This window comes from Chrysochloris asiatica, unplaced genomic scaffold (assembly GCF_000296735.1).
Source record: "Chrysochloris asiatica unplaced genomic scaffold, ChrAsi1.0 scaffold00060, whole genome shotgun sequence".
In the NCBI taxonomy this organism is placed as follows: domain Eukaryota; kingdom Metazoa; phylum Chordata; class Mammalia; order Afrosoricida; family Chrysochloridae; genus Chrysochloris; species Chrysochloris asiatica.
Genome location: NW_006408578.1, coordinates 784,423 through 799,820, shown reverse-complemented (window position 1 = coordinate 799,820; position 15,398 = coordinate 784,423). Strand labels below are relative to the sequence as shown.

Sequence of the window (15,398 nt, the reverse complement as noted above, 5' to 3'; positions counted from 1 at the left end):
AAAACATTAAAAAAAAAAAAAACGAGGAAAAAAATATATAAATGGATTTAATTTGCCAATAAAAAAGAGTTGCAAAAAGGATTAAAAACATGATTCATCTGTATACTGTGTATAAGATACATCTTAGATGCAAAGACAAACAGGTTGTAAGAATGGGGGGGAAAGTCCATCCAAACAGTAACCAAAACAAAGGTGAAGTGGCTATGTTAGTTTCAGACTAATAGATGTTGTTGTTGTTATGTGCCATCGAGTCGGTTCCGACCCATAGCGACCCTGAACAAGGTTTTCGAGGTTGTAAATCTTTACGGGCACAGAAAGCCTTATCTTTCTCCCATGGAGCAGCTGGTAGTTTCGAACTGCTGACCTTGCAGTTCACAGCCCAATTCGTAATCACTACGCTACCAGAGCTAGTAAATCATAAACAAAGAAGGGCGTTATATAATGGCAAAGTTAATTAATCAAGAGGATATAACAACTATAAATATATTATGGTTGCCATCGAGTCGGTTCCGACCCACAGCAACCTTGTAAAGGGTTTCCAAGGAGTGGCTGGTAAGTATGAACCACTGACCTTGTGGCTCAAGCCAACCTTGCAGTTTAGCACATTATTCTGCAGTGCCACATCGGAACTCCATAAATAAATAAATACACACTACACATACATATGCTGCAGGCTAATGCGTTGGACTGCAATGTCAGTGTGAACCATAAGGTTAGCAGTTCAAGCTCACCAGCTGCTTCTTGGAAACCCTATACAGGGTTGCTATGAATTGGTATCAACTCGATGGCACTTAATATGTAAATATATGCATTATCAGAGTCCCAAGATGTGTGAGGTAAACACTGATAAACTGAGGGGAGAAGCAGACAATTCTATTAACAGTAGTTGGAAAACTTCAAATCATACGTCCAGAAATATTATCAGTCAAGGAGTAGAGGACTTGAGCAATGTTATACACCAACTAGACCTAACAGGCGTATACAGAATCCTCAACAGCATAGTACACATTTTTCTCCAATACTCAAGACTCACTCTCCAAGACAGATCATATGTTAGGTCACAAAACAAGTCACAGCAAGTTTTAAAGGACTGAAATTGTCTTCATGGGTGGGTCACATTCCTGGGTGGGGTGAAACTTAAAGTTAGTGACAGAAGATAACCTGGGAAATACGCATGCAAGAAGTAAATAACACATTATTCAATAACCAATACGTGAAGGAAGAAATTCAGAGGGAAATCAGAACAGACTTAGAGCTAAATGAAAATGCAAGTACAATAAATGAAAACTTACCATTATTAAGTAAAGGCAGTACTCAGGGATAAATTTAGAGGCAGTAAATGTCTACATTAAAAAGGATCTCAAATCAATTAATAACCTAACACAACTTGAGAAAATAAATAAAGAACAAACTGCTCAAATGTAACCCCTCGTTTCCTTTTGTACTTAATTTCCTCCAAAACTACCAGAAAGAAGACACAAACAAAATTCAGAGTAGAAATAAACGAAATTAAAAACAGGAAAACAAGAGAGATTCAACAAACCCCAAAGATCTTTGAAAAACTTGAATTAGATTGATTTGAGAGAAAAAGACGCAAATAATTAAATCAGAAATGAAAGTGGGGACATTAACACCGACTCAAGAGAGGATCATAATAGAATACCATTAATAGTTGTACACCAACAAATTAGGAAACTTAAATTTCTAGCAATATGTATAAACTATCTACAGGAAGAAACAGAAGATTTCACAGAGCCACAACAAGTGAAGAGACTGAATCAGTAATCAAAACTGTCCAACAAGGAAAAACCTAAATGAGATGACACCACTGTGGAAATCGACCTAACATTTAATAAAAGAAATGGCACCAATCTTTCCAAAAAAAAAAAAAAAAAAAAAACTTGTAATGAATTCCATAAGGCTAGTATTACTCAGATACCAGTGGCAAACAAAGCTACTACATGAAAAGATAATTCCATTTTATGAATACAGATGCAAAATCTAAAACCAAAACCAAATCCATTACCAATGAGTCAATTCCAACACATAGCAACCCTGCATAGAGTTTCCAAGGCTGGGAGCAGAAAGTCTTCTTTCTCCTGTGGAATAGCTGGTGGATTTAAACTGTCAACCGTGGGGTTGTTGTTATTGTTGTTAAGTGCCATCAAGTTGGTTCCAACTCATAGCGACCCTGGATAGGGTTTCCGAGGAGCGTCTGGTGACCTTGAACCACCAACCTTGTAGTTCAAACAGCTTTGCAGTCTGGCGCATTAACCCACAGCGCCACTAGGGTTAGCAGTCCAATATTTAGCCTACGGAAACACCAGAGTTTATCCCAGAATTGTAAAGGTCATTCAACAATATAAAATCCATCAATGCCACATACCACCTTAATAAAGGAAAAGAAGCACAAGGATATCTCAATCAATCCAGCAAAGGTGTTTGACAAAATTTAACACTCTTTCATGAAAAATCACTCAACAAACTAGAAAGAGAAGGGAAATTCCTCAATATGGCCAAACCACATTTATGAAAAATCCACAGCTAACACCATACTCGCAAACAATCATCTGTCGCACAGAGGTAGCTTGTGGGTTGCTATGATTCTGGAAGCTATGCCACTGCTAATTTAAATAACAAACGGGTTACCCATGGTGGACAGGTTTCAGCTAAGCTTCCAGACTAAGACAAACTGGAAAGAAGGAAAGGGACAACTATTTCCGAATATATAGTCACTGAAAACGTTATGAATAGCAGTGGAACACTATCAACACCAGATTAGTAAATACTAAACATGATGAAGAGTACCAGAATATTGTCAAATATAGTGCTGGAAGATGAGCCCCTCAGATTGGAAGGCACTCAATATATGACTGGGGAAGAGCTGCCTCCTTAAACTAGAGTTGACCTTAATGATGTGAATGGAGTAAAGCCTTCACGATCTCCATTAGCTGATGGCACACAACTCAAAATGAAGAGAAACAGCTATAAACATCCATTAACAACTGAAACATGGAATGCATGAAGTATAAGTCTAAGAAAATTGGGAATTGTCAAAAATTAAATGGAATACATAAACATCAATATCCTAGGTATTAGTGAGGTGCAATGCACTGGTATTGGCCATTCTGAATCTGACAGTTACATGATTTACTATGCTAGCAATCACAAACTGAAGTGGAATGGTGTCACATTCATCATCAAAAAGAACACATCAAGATCTGTCTTAAAGTACAATGTGATCTGCGATTGGTCTTCCTTACAAGCATATATATATATTATCCACTTAATACAACTATTATTAAAATGTATGCACCAACCACTAAAGCCAGTGATGATGAAATTGAAGAATTCTATCAACTTTAGTCTAAAATTGATCAAAATGCAATCCAGATGTGGTGATAATTACTGGCGATTAGAATGCAAAGGATGGAAACCAAGAGGAAGGAAGGATCGGTAGTTGGAAAATATAGCCTTAGTGATAGAAATGATGCTGGAGATTGCATAATAGAGTTTCACAAGACCAATGACTTCTTCCTCATTGCAAATAACATTTTTAAACATAAAAGATGACTATACACATGGACCTAACCAGATGAAATACACAGAAATCAAACTGACTACATCTGTGGAAATAAGACAGTGGAAAAGCTCCATATAATCAGCCAAAACAAGGTTAGGAGCAGACTGTGGGACAGGCCATCAATTGTTCATATACAATTTCAGGCTGAAGCTGAAGAAAATTAAAGCAAATCCACAAGAGCAAAATATGACCTTGAACATATTCCACATGAATTTAAAGATCTGAAGCATAGATTTGATGCATCAGACACTAAAGATTGAATACAGAAGAGTTGTGGTCAGACATCAAGAACATCATATAGGAAGAAAGCAAAAGGTAATTAAGAGGACAAAAAGAAGGGAAAAAACCAAAATGGGTGTCAGAAGAGACTCTGAAACTTACTCCCCAGTATAAAGTTACTAAGGCAAATAGAAGAAATGAGAAATTAAAAGAGCTAAATAGAAAATTTCAAAAGGTACACTCAAGAAGACAAAGTCAAGTATTAGAATGGAATGTGCAAACACCTGGAATTAGAAAACTAAAAAGGAGTAACACTCTCAGCATTACTGAAGCAGAGGGAATTGAAGAAAAAATTCAAGCCTCAACTTGAAGTACTGCAGAATTCTATGGGCAAATTATTGAATGACGCAGAAAGTATCAAAAGATGGAAGGAATACACAGTCACTGAAGCAATAAGAAATGGTCAATGTTCATCTACTGAAGGAAGAAGTTCAAGGTGCACTGAAGGCATCAGCAAAGAACAAGACACTGGGAATTGATGGGACACAAATTAAAATCTTTCAACAAACTGATGCAGCACTGGAGGTACTCGTCTATGCCAAGAAATTTGGAAGGCAACTACCTGGATGACTGACTAGAAGAGATCCTTGTATTTGTGCCCATTCCAAAGAGAGGTGACTCAACAGAATGCAGAAATCATCGGGAAATATCACTGGTAGTGCATGCAAATAAAATTTTGATGAAGACAATACATAAACAGCTGCAACCATACTTTAACAGAGAACTTTCAGCGATTCAAGCCAGATTTAGAAAAGGATATGGAATGTCACTGCTGACAACAGATAATCTTGGCTGAAAGCAGAGAATATCAGAAAGATGTTTATCTCTGCTCTATTGACTATGCAAAAGCTTTCTATCATGTGGATCATGACAAGTTATGGACAACATCACAAAGAATGAATATTCCAGAATACCAATTGCGCTCATGAGGAACCTGTACATACACCAAGAGACAGTTGTTCCAACAAAACAAGGGAACTCAAATGGTTCGAAATTAGGAAAGGTGTGCGTCAGGGTTGTATTCTTTCACCAGACTTGTTCGATCTGTGTGCTGAGCAAATAATTTGAGAAGCTAGATTATATGAAGGAAAACGTGGCATCAGGATTGGAGGAAGACTCATTAACAACCTGCGATACACAGATGATACAACGTTGCTTGCCGAAAGCGAAGAGAACTTGAAATTCTTAATGATGAAGATCAAAGACCACAGCCTTTGGTGTGGGTTGCGCCTCAGTGTAAAGAAAAAAAAAAAATCTTCACCATTGGACCAATAAACAACATCCATATAAATGAAGAACAGATTGAAACTGTCAAAGACTTCATTTTGCTCAGATCAACCATCGACACTCATGGAAGCAGCAATCAAGAAATCAAATGGCATATTGTATTAGGCAAATCTGCTGCACAAGACCTTTCTAAAGTGTTGAAGAGTAAAGATGTTAGAGGACTAACGTGCGTATGACTCAAGGCATGGTATTCTCAATAACCTCATATGCATGTGAAAGCTGGACAGTGAATAAGGAAGACCATATTGATGCATTTGATGCATGGTGTTGAAGAATAATGAAAGTACCATGGACTGCTAAAAGAACAAACAAATCTGTGTTTGAAGAAGTACAGCCAGGATGCTCCTTGGAAGCCAGGATAGCCAGACTTTGTCTCTCAGACTATGGACATATTATCAGGAGGGCACAGTCCCTGGAGAAGGATATCAAGCCTGGTAAAGTGGAGGGTCAGAGAAAAGAGAAAGACTCCCTAGTGAGATGGACTGGCACAGTGGCAGCAGCAAAGAGCTCACATGTAGGTTGTGAGGTTGGCACAGGACCAGGCACTTTGTTGTACATAGGGTCGTTATGAGTCTAACACTACAACCACCACCATTCTCACTGGTGGAAGACTTCATTAAGATTAAGAAAAAGACACCTCTCTCACCGCTGCTATATAATAGTGTACTGGAAGTCCTAGTGGAGTACTTACAGATTAAAATAATAATAATAAATGACCTGGGAAGAAGTAAAACCACCTCTTTTCATAGATGACATGATCTTATATATTGAAAATGCTGAAAAAAAATCTGTAAGAAAAATACTAGAGCTGAAACATTAATTTAGCAAAGTGGCAGGGTATAAGGTTAAACAAAAATCAGTTGAGTTTCTATACATCAGCAATGAGCAAACTTACAAGGAAATTAAAGAAACAATTCCACATACAACATCATCTAAAAGAATAAAATACATATGAATAAATTTAACTAGAGTGGTAAAAGATTCATACAATGAAAGTTATAAAACATTGCTGAAATAAATTAAAGATGGTCTAAATAAATGGAAGGATATTCTGTGCTCATGGATTTGACAACTTAATATTGTTTGTTGCTGTTAAGTGCCATCGAGTCGGTTTCAACTCATAGTGACTCTGATAGGGTTTCCAAGGAGCAGCTGGAACGTTTGAACTGCCAACACTGTGATCACAAGTCCAGTTTTTATCCTACAGAGCCACACCAGTATATTACTTAATATTGTTAAGGTGTCAATAATACCTAAAGCAACCTAAAGATTCAAAGCAATTGTCAGATAAATTCCAATAGCTTTCTTTGCAGAAATGAAGAGTCAATTCTCAAATTAATGTGGAACTGCAAGGGGCCACAAATAGCCAAAGAAAATTTGAAACTAAAAACAAAACAAAAACGAACGAAGTAGGTGGACTCACAGTTCCCAATCTCAAACATATTGATAGTCTAGAATATTCAGAATAGTCTTGTCCTAGAATAATGACAGACATATAGACAAATGGTACAGATGTGACATTCTAGAAACAAACACATACAATTATGTTCAATTGATTTTTGACAAGTGTTAGATCCATTCAATGGAAAAAGAACAGTCTTTACTTACTGAAGAATAAATGGTGCTGTGACAACTGGGTTTCCATATGCAAAAGAGTGACACTGGACTTGTTCCTTACACTGTGTATCAACGTTAACTCAAGATGGACCAACAGTCTAAATGTAAGAATGGAACCACAGAGATCATGCTCTGGAGCCTCATTTTTAACACGAAATCCAGAAATCTGACAACAAAAACTCAAGCAGAGAAAGACTACTAGATTTCTCCATAATTAAAAACTTCTGTGCAAAGGTCTACCAACAAAAAGAAAAAAGAAAAAAAAAAGCTACAGAAAGGAACAAAGTATTTGGAAACTGTATTGGTAAGAAGGGTTTAATATCCAGAATATACAAAGAATTCCCACAAACCACCAATCAAAACATGTATAAAAGCATTTATATAGACATTTCACCCAAAACACATAATGACCAGAAGACACACGAAAACATGCTCAATACCACTAGTGAAATGCAAATCAAAACCACAATGAGATAGCGTTTTATCCCATCAGAGCGGTTGGCATGACTTTTTTTTTTTTTAATGGAAATTGAGTTTTGATGAGGATGTGGAGAAACTGGACCCCTTTTCCATTGATGGTGGTGGAGTTAATGGAAAAACAGTTTGGTGGTTCCTCAAAAAAGTAAATGTAGAATTATGATATAACCTAACAGTTTCAATCCTAGGTATACACCCAAAAAACTGAGTAGAAATGCAAACAGATACGTTAACACCATTGCTCACTCTTCCACTAGTCACAATAACCAAAAGGTGTAAACAGTCTAAATGTCTACCAAAAGATGAATGGATACACAAATTATGATACGCACATACAATGAAATATTATTCAGCTAAGAAGAGAATTTAAGTTTTCATCAGGGCTCTGAACTGGTTCAGTCATGGCTAACAAAGAAAAATTGGAAAAGACCCAAAATTAAAAAAAATTTTTTTAAAATATAGGTTTTCTTGGATTGATAATGGAACAGATAAAAATTACAGGTTGAAACTGAGTTGGGTGGAAGACCCAGAAGAGTAGTGAGCCCTTTCCAGAGCCTGATGCCTGAGATTGAATAACTAGCAGGACTGTGAAGGATGACACACATTCAACATGGTACCGTTGGCTGTCATCTTTTGAGTGGGGCACTACTGTGTCCAAGACTGCTCAAATTCTGACAGTCAAAAGATTTGGTGGCTATGCAGTGTGTTTTGTCATTGTTGTTGAGTAGGGTCCAACTCACAGCGACCCTGTATAGGGTTTCCAAGGAGTGGATAGCGAGTTTGAACCACTGACCGTGTGGTTCAAAGCAAGCTTGCGGTCCAGTCTTTTATCCCACAGTGCCACACCAAGACTCAGCCCATATTTAATGAGATGATTAAGTTCTAGCAGGGCTTTGACCTGTACTTTTTCCCATTCTTGTTATCATTCCATTGTACCCACATTTTAAAACCTTGCATTAGTTCCAGTTGTGCCTTGTAAGCCATGACTGAACCAGGAAGAGCTGGTTCAAAGCTCTAGTTTTGAAACACGCTTCGACATGGATGAACTTTGAAAACTTATCCTGAGTGAAATAAATCAGTCACAAAATGACAAATATTGCCTAATCCCATGTAAGTGAAATATATAGGAACCAAAGTTTATTTGTGACAACCAAAAATGGAAGTGAGGAGGAGTGAGGAAGTTATTTCTTAAAGGGGCCTAAGTTTCTGTTAAGGGTGATGATAAAATTTGGAAACAGACAGTGGTGTGATGGTTACACAAAATGAGGAATGTAATTAATGCTATTGAATTGTAAATGTAAAAAGAAATGGTGAAATAGCAAATGTTTTATTATATATATTTATTATTATAATTAAAACAAAATACTATCCAGAGTTTGATCTGGAAGAAAAATCTTAAGAAATGAAATAATTTGGGACATGTCAAAGGAACATAAAAGCCAATTTGAAAGGGTCCCCAGTGGACATATCTGAGCTACAAAATAATGGTAACAGTGGGTTGTAATTCAGAATAAAGAAATATCCAAGACTCCCTACTGATATAAATAATAGAATCAGTAAATTAAGACAAGAGAAAATTCTTCCTTACAGTAGAACTCCACTTAGTAAATGTGGAAGTAGTAACAGAAACGCTTCACCATTTGGTAAAGTTGGCAGTAATTGTTGCTTCAGGTAGGACTCCTAATGAACATTAAAATTAATAGTTAAGGGAAAGCAGCTATTTATAATATTAAGACTCTCCTCATTGAATACTTGTAATACTCCTCACACTCCTCATAGAAAAACTGGAAAAGGTAATAAAACAGTGATTCTGGAAGGGACTTCCTTAACCAAGTGGTTAAAATGAACATCAGTGATAACATCATGTGCAGTCATGCACTTGAATTATGGTGTTGGTGAAGAATATTCAAAGTGCCCTGGAGTGCCAGAAGAACAAACAAATCTGTCTTGGAAGAGGTACATCTAGAATGCTCCTTAGAAGCTTGGTTGGCAAGATTTCATTTTTCATACTTCGGACATGTTATCAGGAGGGGCAAGTCCCTGGAGAAGAACATCATGCTTGGTAAAATGGAAAGTCATTGAAAAAGAGGAAGAGCCCCTAATGAGATGGACTGATACAATGGCAAAAATAACGGCTCAAATGTAGCAACAATTGTTTAAGGATGGTGCATGACAAGGCAGTGTTTCGTTCTGTAGTACATAAGGTCACTATGAGTCAGATCCTACTCAACAGCACCTAACAATAACAACAATAAAGAAATCCACTAGCAATCACTACTACTCCCTACTTCCCGCCCTCAACTCCTCACTCACCGACTCATCTAATCCGACTGCATTGATTAGTCTGTTCGGGACATTTCAGATAAATGGAATCTTACAATATTGGATTTTTGTGCTGGTTTCTTTCACTTAGTACAATGTTTTTAGTGTTTCTCCCTTGTTAAAGCACATATCAGAACTTTATTCCTTTGTATGGCTGACTAACATTACATTTCATGGATGTAACATATTTTATCTGTTCGTCAGTTGATGGAAATTTAGGTTGTTTACAGTTTGGGGTTATTATGAATAATACTACCTTGAACACTGATGTCCAATTGTTTTTTGTGGGCATATATTTTCAATTTTCTTAGGTATATGCTGCACCTAGGAGCAAAGTTGCTTGGTCAACTTCTTGGGAGAAAGGTGTATTCAAATCTTCACCTATTTCCTCACTGAGTTATTTGTCTTCTGTTCACTAAGTTGTGAGCGTTATTTATATATTCAGATACATATATACATCAGATACGTCTCGGTGAATAGCCGAGAATACCAGAAAAATGCTTAACTTGTGCTTTACTGACTATGCGAAGGCTTTAGACTGTGTGGATAATGACAAGCTATGGGAAACATTACAAAGAATGGGTACTGCAGAACATTTAAGTGTGCTCAAGAGAAACCTGTACATAGACCAAGGCAGTTGCTCACACAGAACAAGGGAATACGGAAGGGTTTAAAATCAGGAAAGGTGTGCATTAGGGTTGTATTCTTTCACCATACATATTCAATCTGTATGCTGAGCAAATAATACAAGAAACTGAATTATATGAAGAAGAACTCTGCATATCAGGACTGGAGGAAGATTCATTAACAACCTGTCATATGCAGATGATACAACCTTGCTTGCTAAAAGCGAAGAGGACTTAAAATATTGATGAAGATCAAAGACTACAGACTTTGGTATGGATTGCAATTCAATGTAAAAAAAAAAAAATCCTCACAACTGTACAATAAATAACATCACAATGGAGAAAAGATTAAAGTTGTCAAAGACTTAAAAAGGAGCAGCCAAGAAATCAAATATGTGCTGTATTGGACTAATCTTTACAGTGTTCAAGAGTAAAGATAACAATTTGAGAACTAAGGTACATCTTACTTAAGCCATGGTATTTTCAATGGCCTCATATGCGTGTTGGACAATGAATTTGAATAGTGGCTTTGTAGAATAATGAAGGTACCACAGACTGTCAGAAGAACAAACAGACCTGTTTTGGAAGAAGTACAGCTGGAGTGGTCTTTGGAAGCCAGGATGGACAGACTTCATCTCTCATACTTTGGACATATTGTCAGGAGGGAACAGTCACTGGAGAAGGGTATCATGTATGGTAAGGTGGAGGGTCAGAGAAGAAGAGGAAGACCCCCAAGCGAGATGGATTGGCAAAGTGTCAATATCAATGGGATCAAGTATGGCAACAATTGTAGGTTGGCCCAGGACCGGGCAGTGTTTCGTTCTGTTGTGCTTAGGGTTGCTATGAGTCGGTACCAACTCAATGGCACCTAACAGCAACAGCTGGGGTGCTCGTTAGAAGACGCCAGGATGGCGAGACTTCGTCTCTCATACTTCGGACATGTTAATCAGAGGAACCAGACCCTGGAGCAGGATATCACGCTTGATAAAGTGAAGGGTCATTGAAAAATAGGAATACTCCCAACAAGATGGACTGACACAGTGGCAGCAGTAATGCCGTCAAGTGTAACAATTGTGAGGATGGCGGCGCAGGACCGGGCAGTGGTTTGTTCTGTTGGACATACGGTCGCTATGAGTGGGTACCGATGGCAGCTAGAACAACATATTCTGGATTCAAGTCTCTCATTAGATACGTAATTGCAAAAATCTTCTCCTATTCTGGGGGGATCTTCTCACATTCATGATGGTGCTCTTTGAAACACAAAAGTTTTTCATTTTAATAAAACTCAATTTAACTTTTTTTTTTTTTTTTAAAGCTTGTACTTTTGTTTTCATGTCTAAGAAAACCACATATTTTACTATTTAATCTGTGTAGACACACAAGAGAATTCCAGTTAAGAATAGGTTGGAGAAGAAATGGTAAAAAAATTAAGAAACAAAATGATTGAGTACCCGAAATATAGAATCCAGTTTTTTGCAACAACAAAATGATACAGATAATATGAATAACAACATTGTTGTTGTTATTGTTATGTGCTGTGGAGTTGGTTCCGACTCATAGTTACCCTGTACAGGGTTTCCAAGGCTGTAAATCTTTATGGGAGCAGAGAGCCTCATCTTTCTCCTGCGGAACAGCTGGTAGTTTCGAACTGCTGACCCTGAAGTTAGAAGCAGAATTCCTAACCACTACGCTACCAGAACTCCTTGAATAATAACATCTTGTTGTTGTTGTTAAGTGCCGTCAAGTTGGTTCCGACCCATAGCGACCCTGAACAGGGTTTCCGAGGCTGTAAATCTTTACGGGAGCAGTAAGCCTCATCTTTCTCCTGCAGAGCAGCTGGTAGTTTCGAACTGCTGACCTTGCGGCTCGCAGTCCGATTCATAACCAGTACGCTACCAGAGCTCCTTGACTGACTAGTAAACGCAATAGTTACCGGCTCAAAGTCTGAATGTTCTTTCACTTAGCCAATGAAAAGTGAAAATCACTCAGGGAAAGAATATGTAAATACTTTCCAATCACTGAGTTAAGGTAAAAGTTAGTTGTTTTAAGATGTCTATGTACAAAATCATAAAAATTTGTAGATAATGAAGTAGAAGTGTAACTTTTCTGCTTCAATTAAAACACTTACCTGCTAAGCAGTTCCAGTCCAGCAGAGAACTTGGGCAAACATGGAACAGTCCTGCCAAAAGAAATATTGACTTTTATTAAAACTGTTTTGATTTCACAAGTGGAAAAAAAAAAACCAAAAACAAGTTACATAAAAGAATTCTAACATTGTCAATTATAATGAGATATTTTAAAATCAAAATGACAACTTAGCTAAACCATACAGTGTTTTATTTCAAAGCAAATATACTATCAGCAGTCATTTTGCTTTACTGAGACCTCATTTAGTATATAGTAAGCACTTTAATATGATGTTAGATACTAAGATGAGTACAGTGGCTCTGCAGAAAAACCACTGGACTTTGAACAAAGTTGGAGGTTTGCACCCACCAGTCACTCTATGGGAGAAAGATGAGGCTTTCTGCTCCTGCAAAGGTTTTTAGTCTAAGAAACTCTATACAGAGTTACTATGAGTTGAAACTGACTTAACAGCACCTAACAACATCAACCAGATATGAAGAATAAAATAAAAATTCAGCATCTCTAGACTGAAAGTAAAATTGGGTCACATGTACTTTTAAAAAATGAGCAAGTTTTCACTAATACCAATGTTTTCATATAAGACAGGTAACACAGCTAAAGCAGCTTACTTGCCAAGGTAATGTCTCAATTTCCTGTTCAGCAGTACAAGATTTTTACTTTGCTCTTAATAAACAAATTTTAAATGGTGGTTATTGTTAAGTGCCATCAAGATGGTGTGACTCATAGCGACCCTGCATAGGATGCGTTTCCAATGATCAGCTTCTGGGTTTGAACCACCAACCTATTGGTTAGCAGTCCAGTCCCACTTCAGGACTGCTTAAAATGGTAAATCAGTCACAGCTCACTACAATAAAAATGTTTTTAAAAATTATTAATCATGGTCAAGCAGGAGTCATCAATTCTCACAGAGTGAAACAAACTTCATTTTCTCAGAAAATCTCATTGCAAAATTTAAAATCAAGAAATTGCTTTGTACTCAGATGCACTTAAAAGATCTTAAACCCATGAAAAAACAGAAGACCTATGCAAAGATAACTACAAAACACTATTATAGGAAACCAAAGCGGTTTATAAAAATTGAAGAGTTTGTCATACTCATGGATAGGAGACTTAGCATTGTGAAAATGTCAGTACTACCACCCAAAACAATCTACGGATATAATGCAATCCCAATCCAGATTCCAGCAATATTGTTTAAAGATATGGGGGAAAAAATCAGGAACTTTAAATGGAAGGGAAAGAAACCTCAAATAAGCAAAGGGCACTGCTTAAGAAGAACAAAGTGGGAAGCGTCTCACTTTGTATTGGTAAAATGAAATATATATAGATCAAAGCAACAGAATTGAAAACGCAGAAGCAAATCCATCCACAAGATCTATGACAAAGGGCCAAAATACATTAAATGGGACAGAGACAGTCTTCAACAAATTGGTACTGGCAAATGTGGAAATCAATTTGCAAAAGAATGAAACAAGACCCACATCTCTCACTATACACAAAAATTAACTCAATATTAAGTAAAGATCTGAATGTAAATCCCAAAGCTATAAATATCATCAATGAAAAAAATAGAGACAAACTTAAGGGTTCTAATACATGGTACACACAGACTATCAAACATGGCAAAAAACACACAAATAGATGACAAAATAGATGACGTGAACATACTAAAAATTTGAAACTTATGTGCATCAAAAGATTTCACTCAGAGTGAAAAGGGAGCCTACAGACCGGGAAAAATTTTTTTTCGCAACATATCACACAAGGGACTAATCTCTAAAATTTATATGACACTACAAGACATCTACAAAAGAAAAAAACTCAGTTTAAAAATGGGCACAGGACAAGAACAGACAGACATTCCACCAACGAAGGCATTAGGGAATCAAACAAACATATGAAGACATGTTTATGATCATTAGATGCAAATCAAAACAACAATGAAATGTTATCTCACATCAGCAATAACAGAGTGAAGTTCAAAAAAGTAGAGGACAACAAATGCTGGTGAGCGTGTGGAGACTGGGCCCCTCCTACATTACTGGTGGCACTGGAAAATGATTCAACCACTCTGGAAAATGGTATGGCACTTTCTCAAAAATTGGAAATAGCAATACCTTATGATCTAGTAATCCCTCTACTAGATACATATGCACACCAATGTTCATTGCAGCACTATTTACAATAGCAAAAAGATGGAGACAGCCTATGTGACCCTCAAGGGAAGAATGGATAAACAAACTTTGGTATATACACATAATGGAATGCTAAGAAACGTTGAAGAATACAGATGAATCTGCGAAAACACCTCATAACATGGATGAACCTTGAGGACATAATGCTGAGTGAAATTAGGCATAAAAGGACAAATATTGCATATGACCATTGTGAAAACTTAAAGAGAAGATTCCTATACTAAAAGAATTAAATCTTTGATGGTTAACAGGAAAGGGAGGGAGAGGACAGTAACTCAAAGGTTAGGGAGTAGACACATTAATAGCTTGTGCAATGGGGAGGGCAATAAAAAGGATGGGGAGGGCAGTGCACAAGAAGGAAAGAGGGGGATAGATGAACGGGAATGATAGGGGAGGATTTAAGGAGGTGTGGGTGGACTAAATGGGATAGAGGTAGATTGTGGTGTATGCACAGCCTTGGAACAACAGGCTCTGTGATATAGGGATCGAGACACAGTCTGCATGAATAAAGGATGGGATATAATGTTAAAGGTGCTTAACTGTCTTTTTTCCCCTGCCTTCTGTTGTACAACAGACATTTAAGTGGGATAGAAAAGAATATTGAGAAATATGATTATACAATGTTTGTAAACCTGTCTTCAGCCTATAACTGACTGGATTAGCTCCAAGAGGAATTAGAACTTGCCCAGGGAAGTAGGCTTCTTGTTAAGCCTTTGCGGAATCAATGAGGCCTTAGGTGGAATCCTGAGCCCCACCCAGTACCTTTGGAGGTGGAGGTGGAATATTCCCACGTGAAAAGACATGCAGAGCACCTTGAAATGGCTAGAGAAACAGAAGATACTTCTTGAAAGGCCATCAAAAGGC

The 15,398-nt window shown here is 37.3% G+C and overlaps 1 protein-coding gene across 1 annotated transcript in view; it reads right to left on the bottom strand.

Moving 5' to 3' along the window:
- Window positions 1-15,398, bottom strand: part of DTNBP1 (dystrobrevin binding protein 1) — a 209,568-nt gene that overhangs the window by 163,358 nt on the left and 30,812 nt on the right. Inside the window, exon 3 of the mRNA XM_006864117.1 lies at window positions 12,320-12,370. Within this exon, the coding sequence (XP_006864179.1) occupies window positions 12,320-12,370 (51 nt within the window). The remainder of the gene's footprint in view (window positions 1-12,319; window positions 12,371-15,398) is intronic.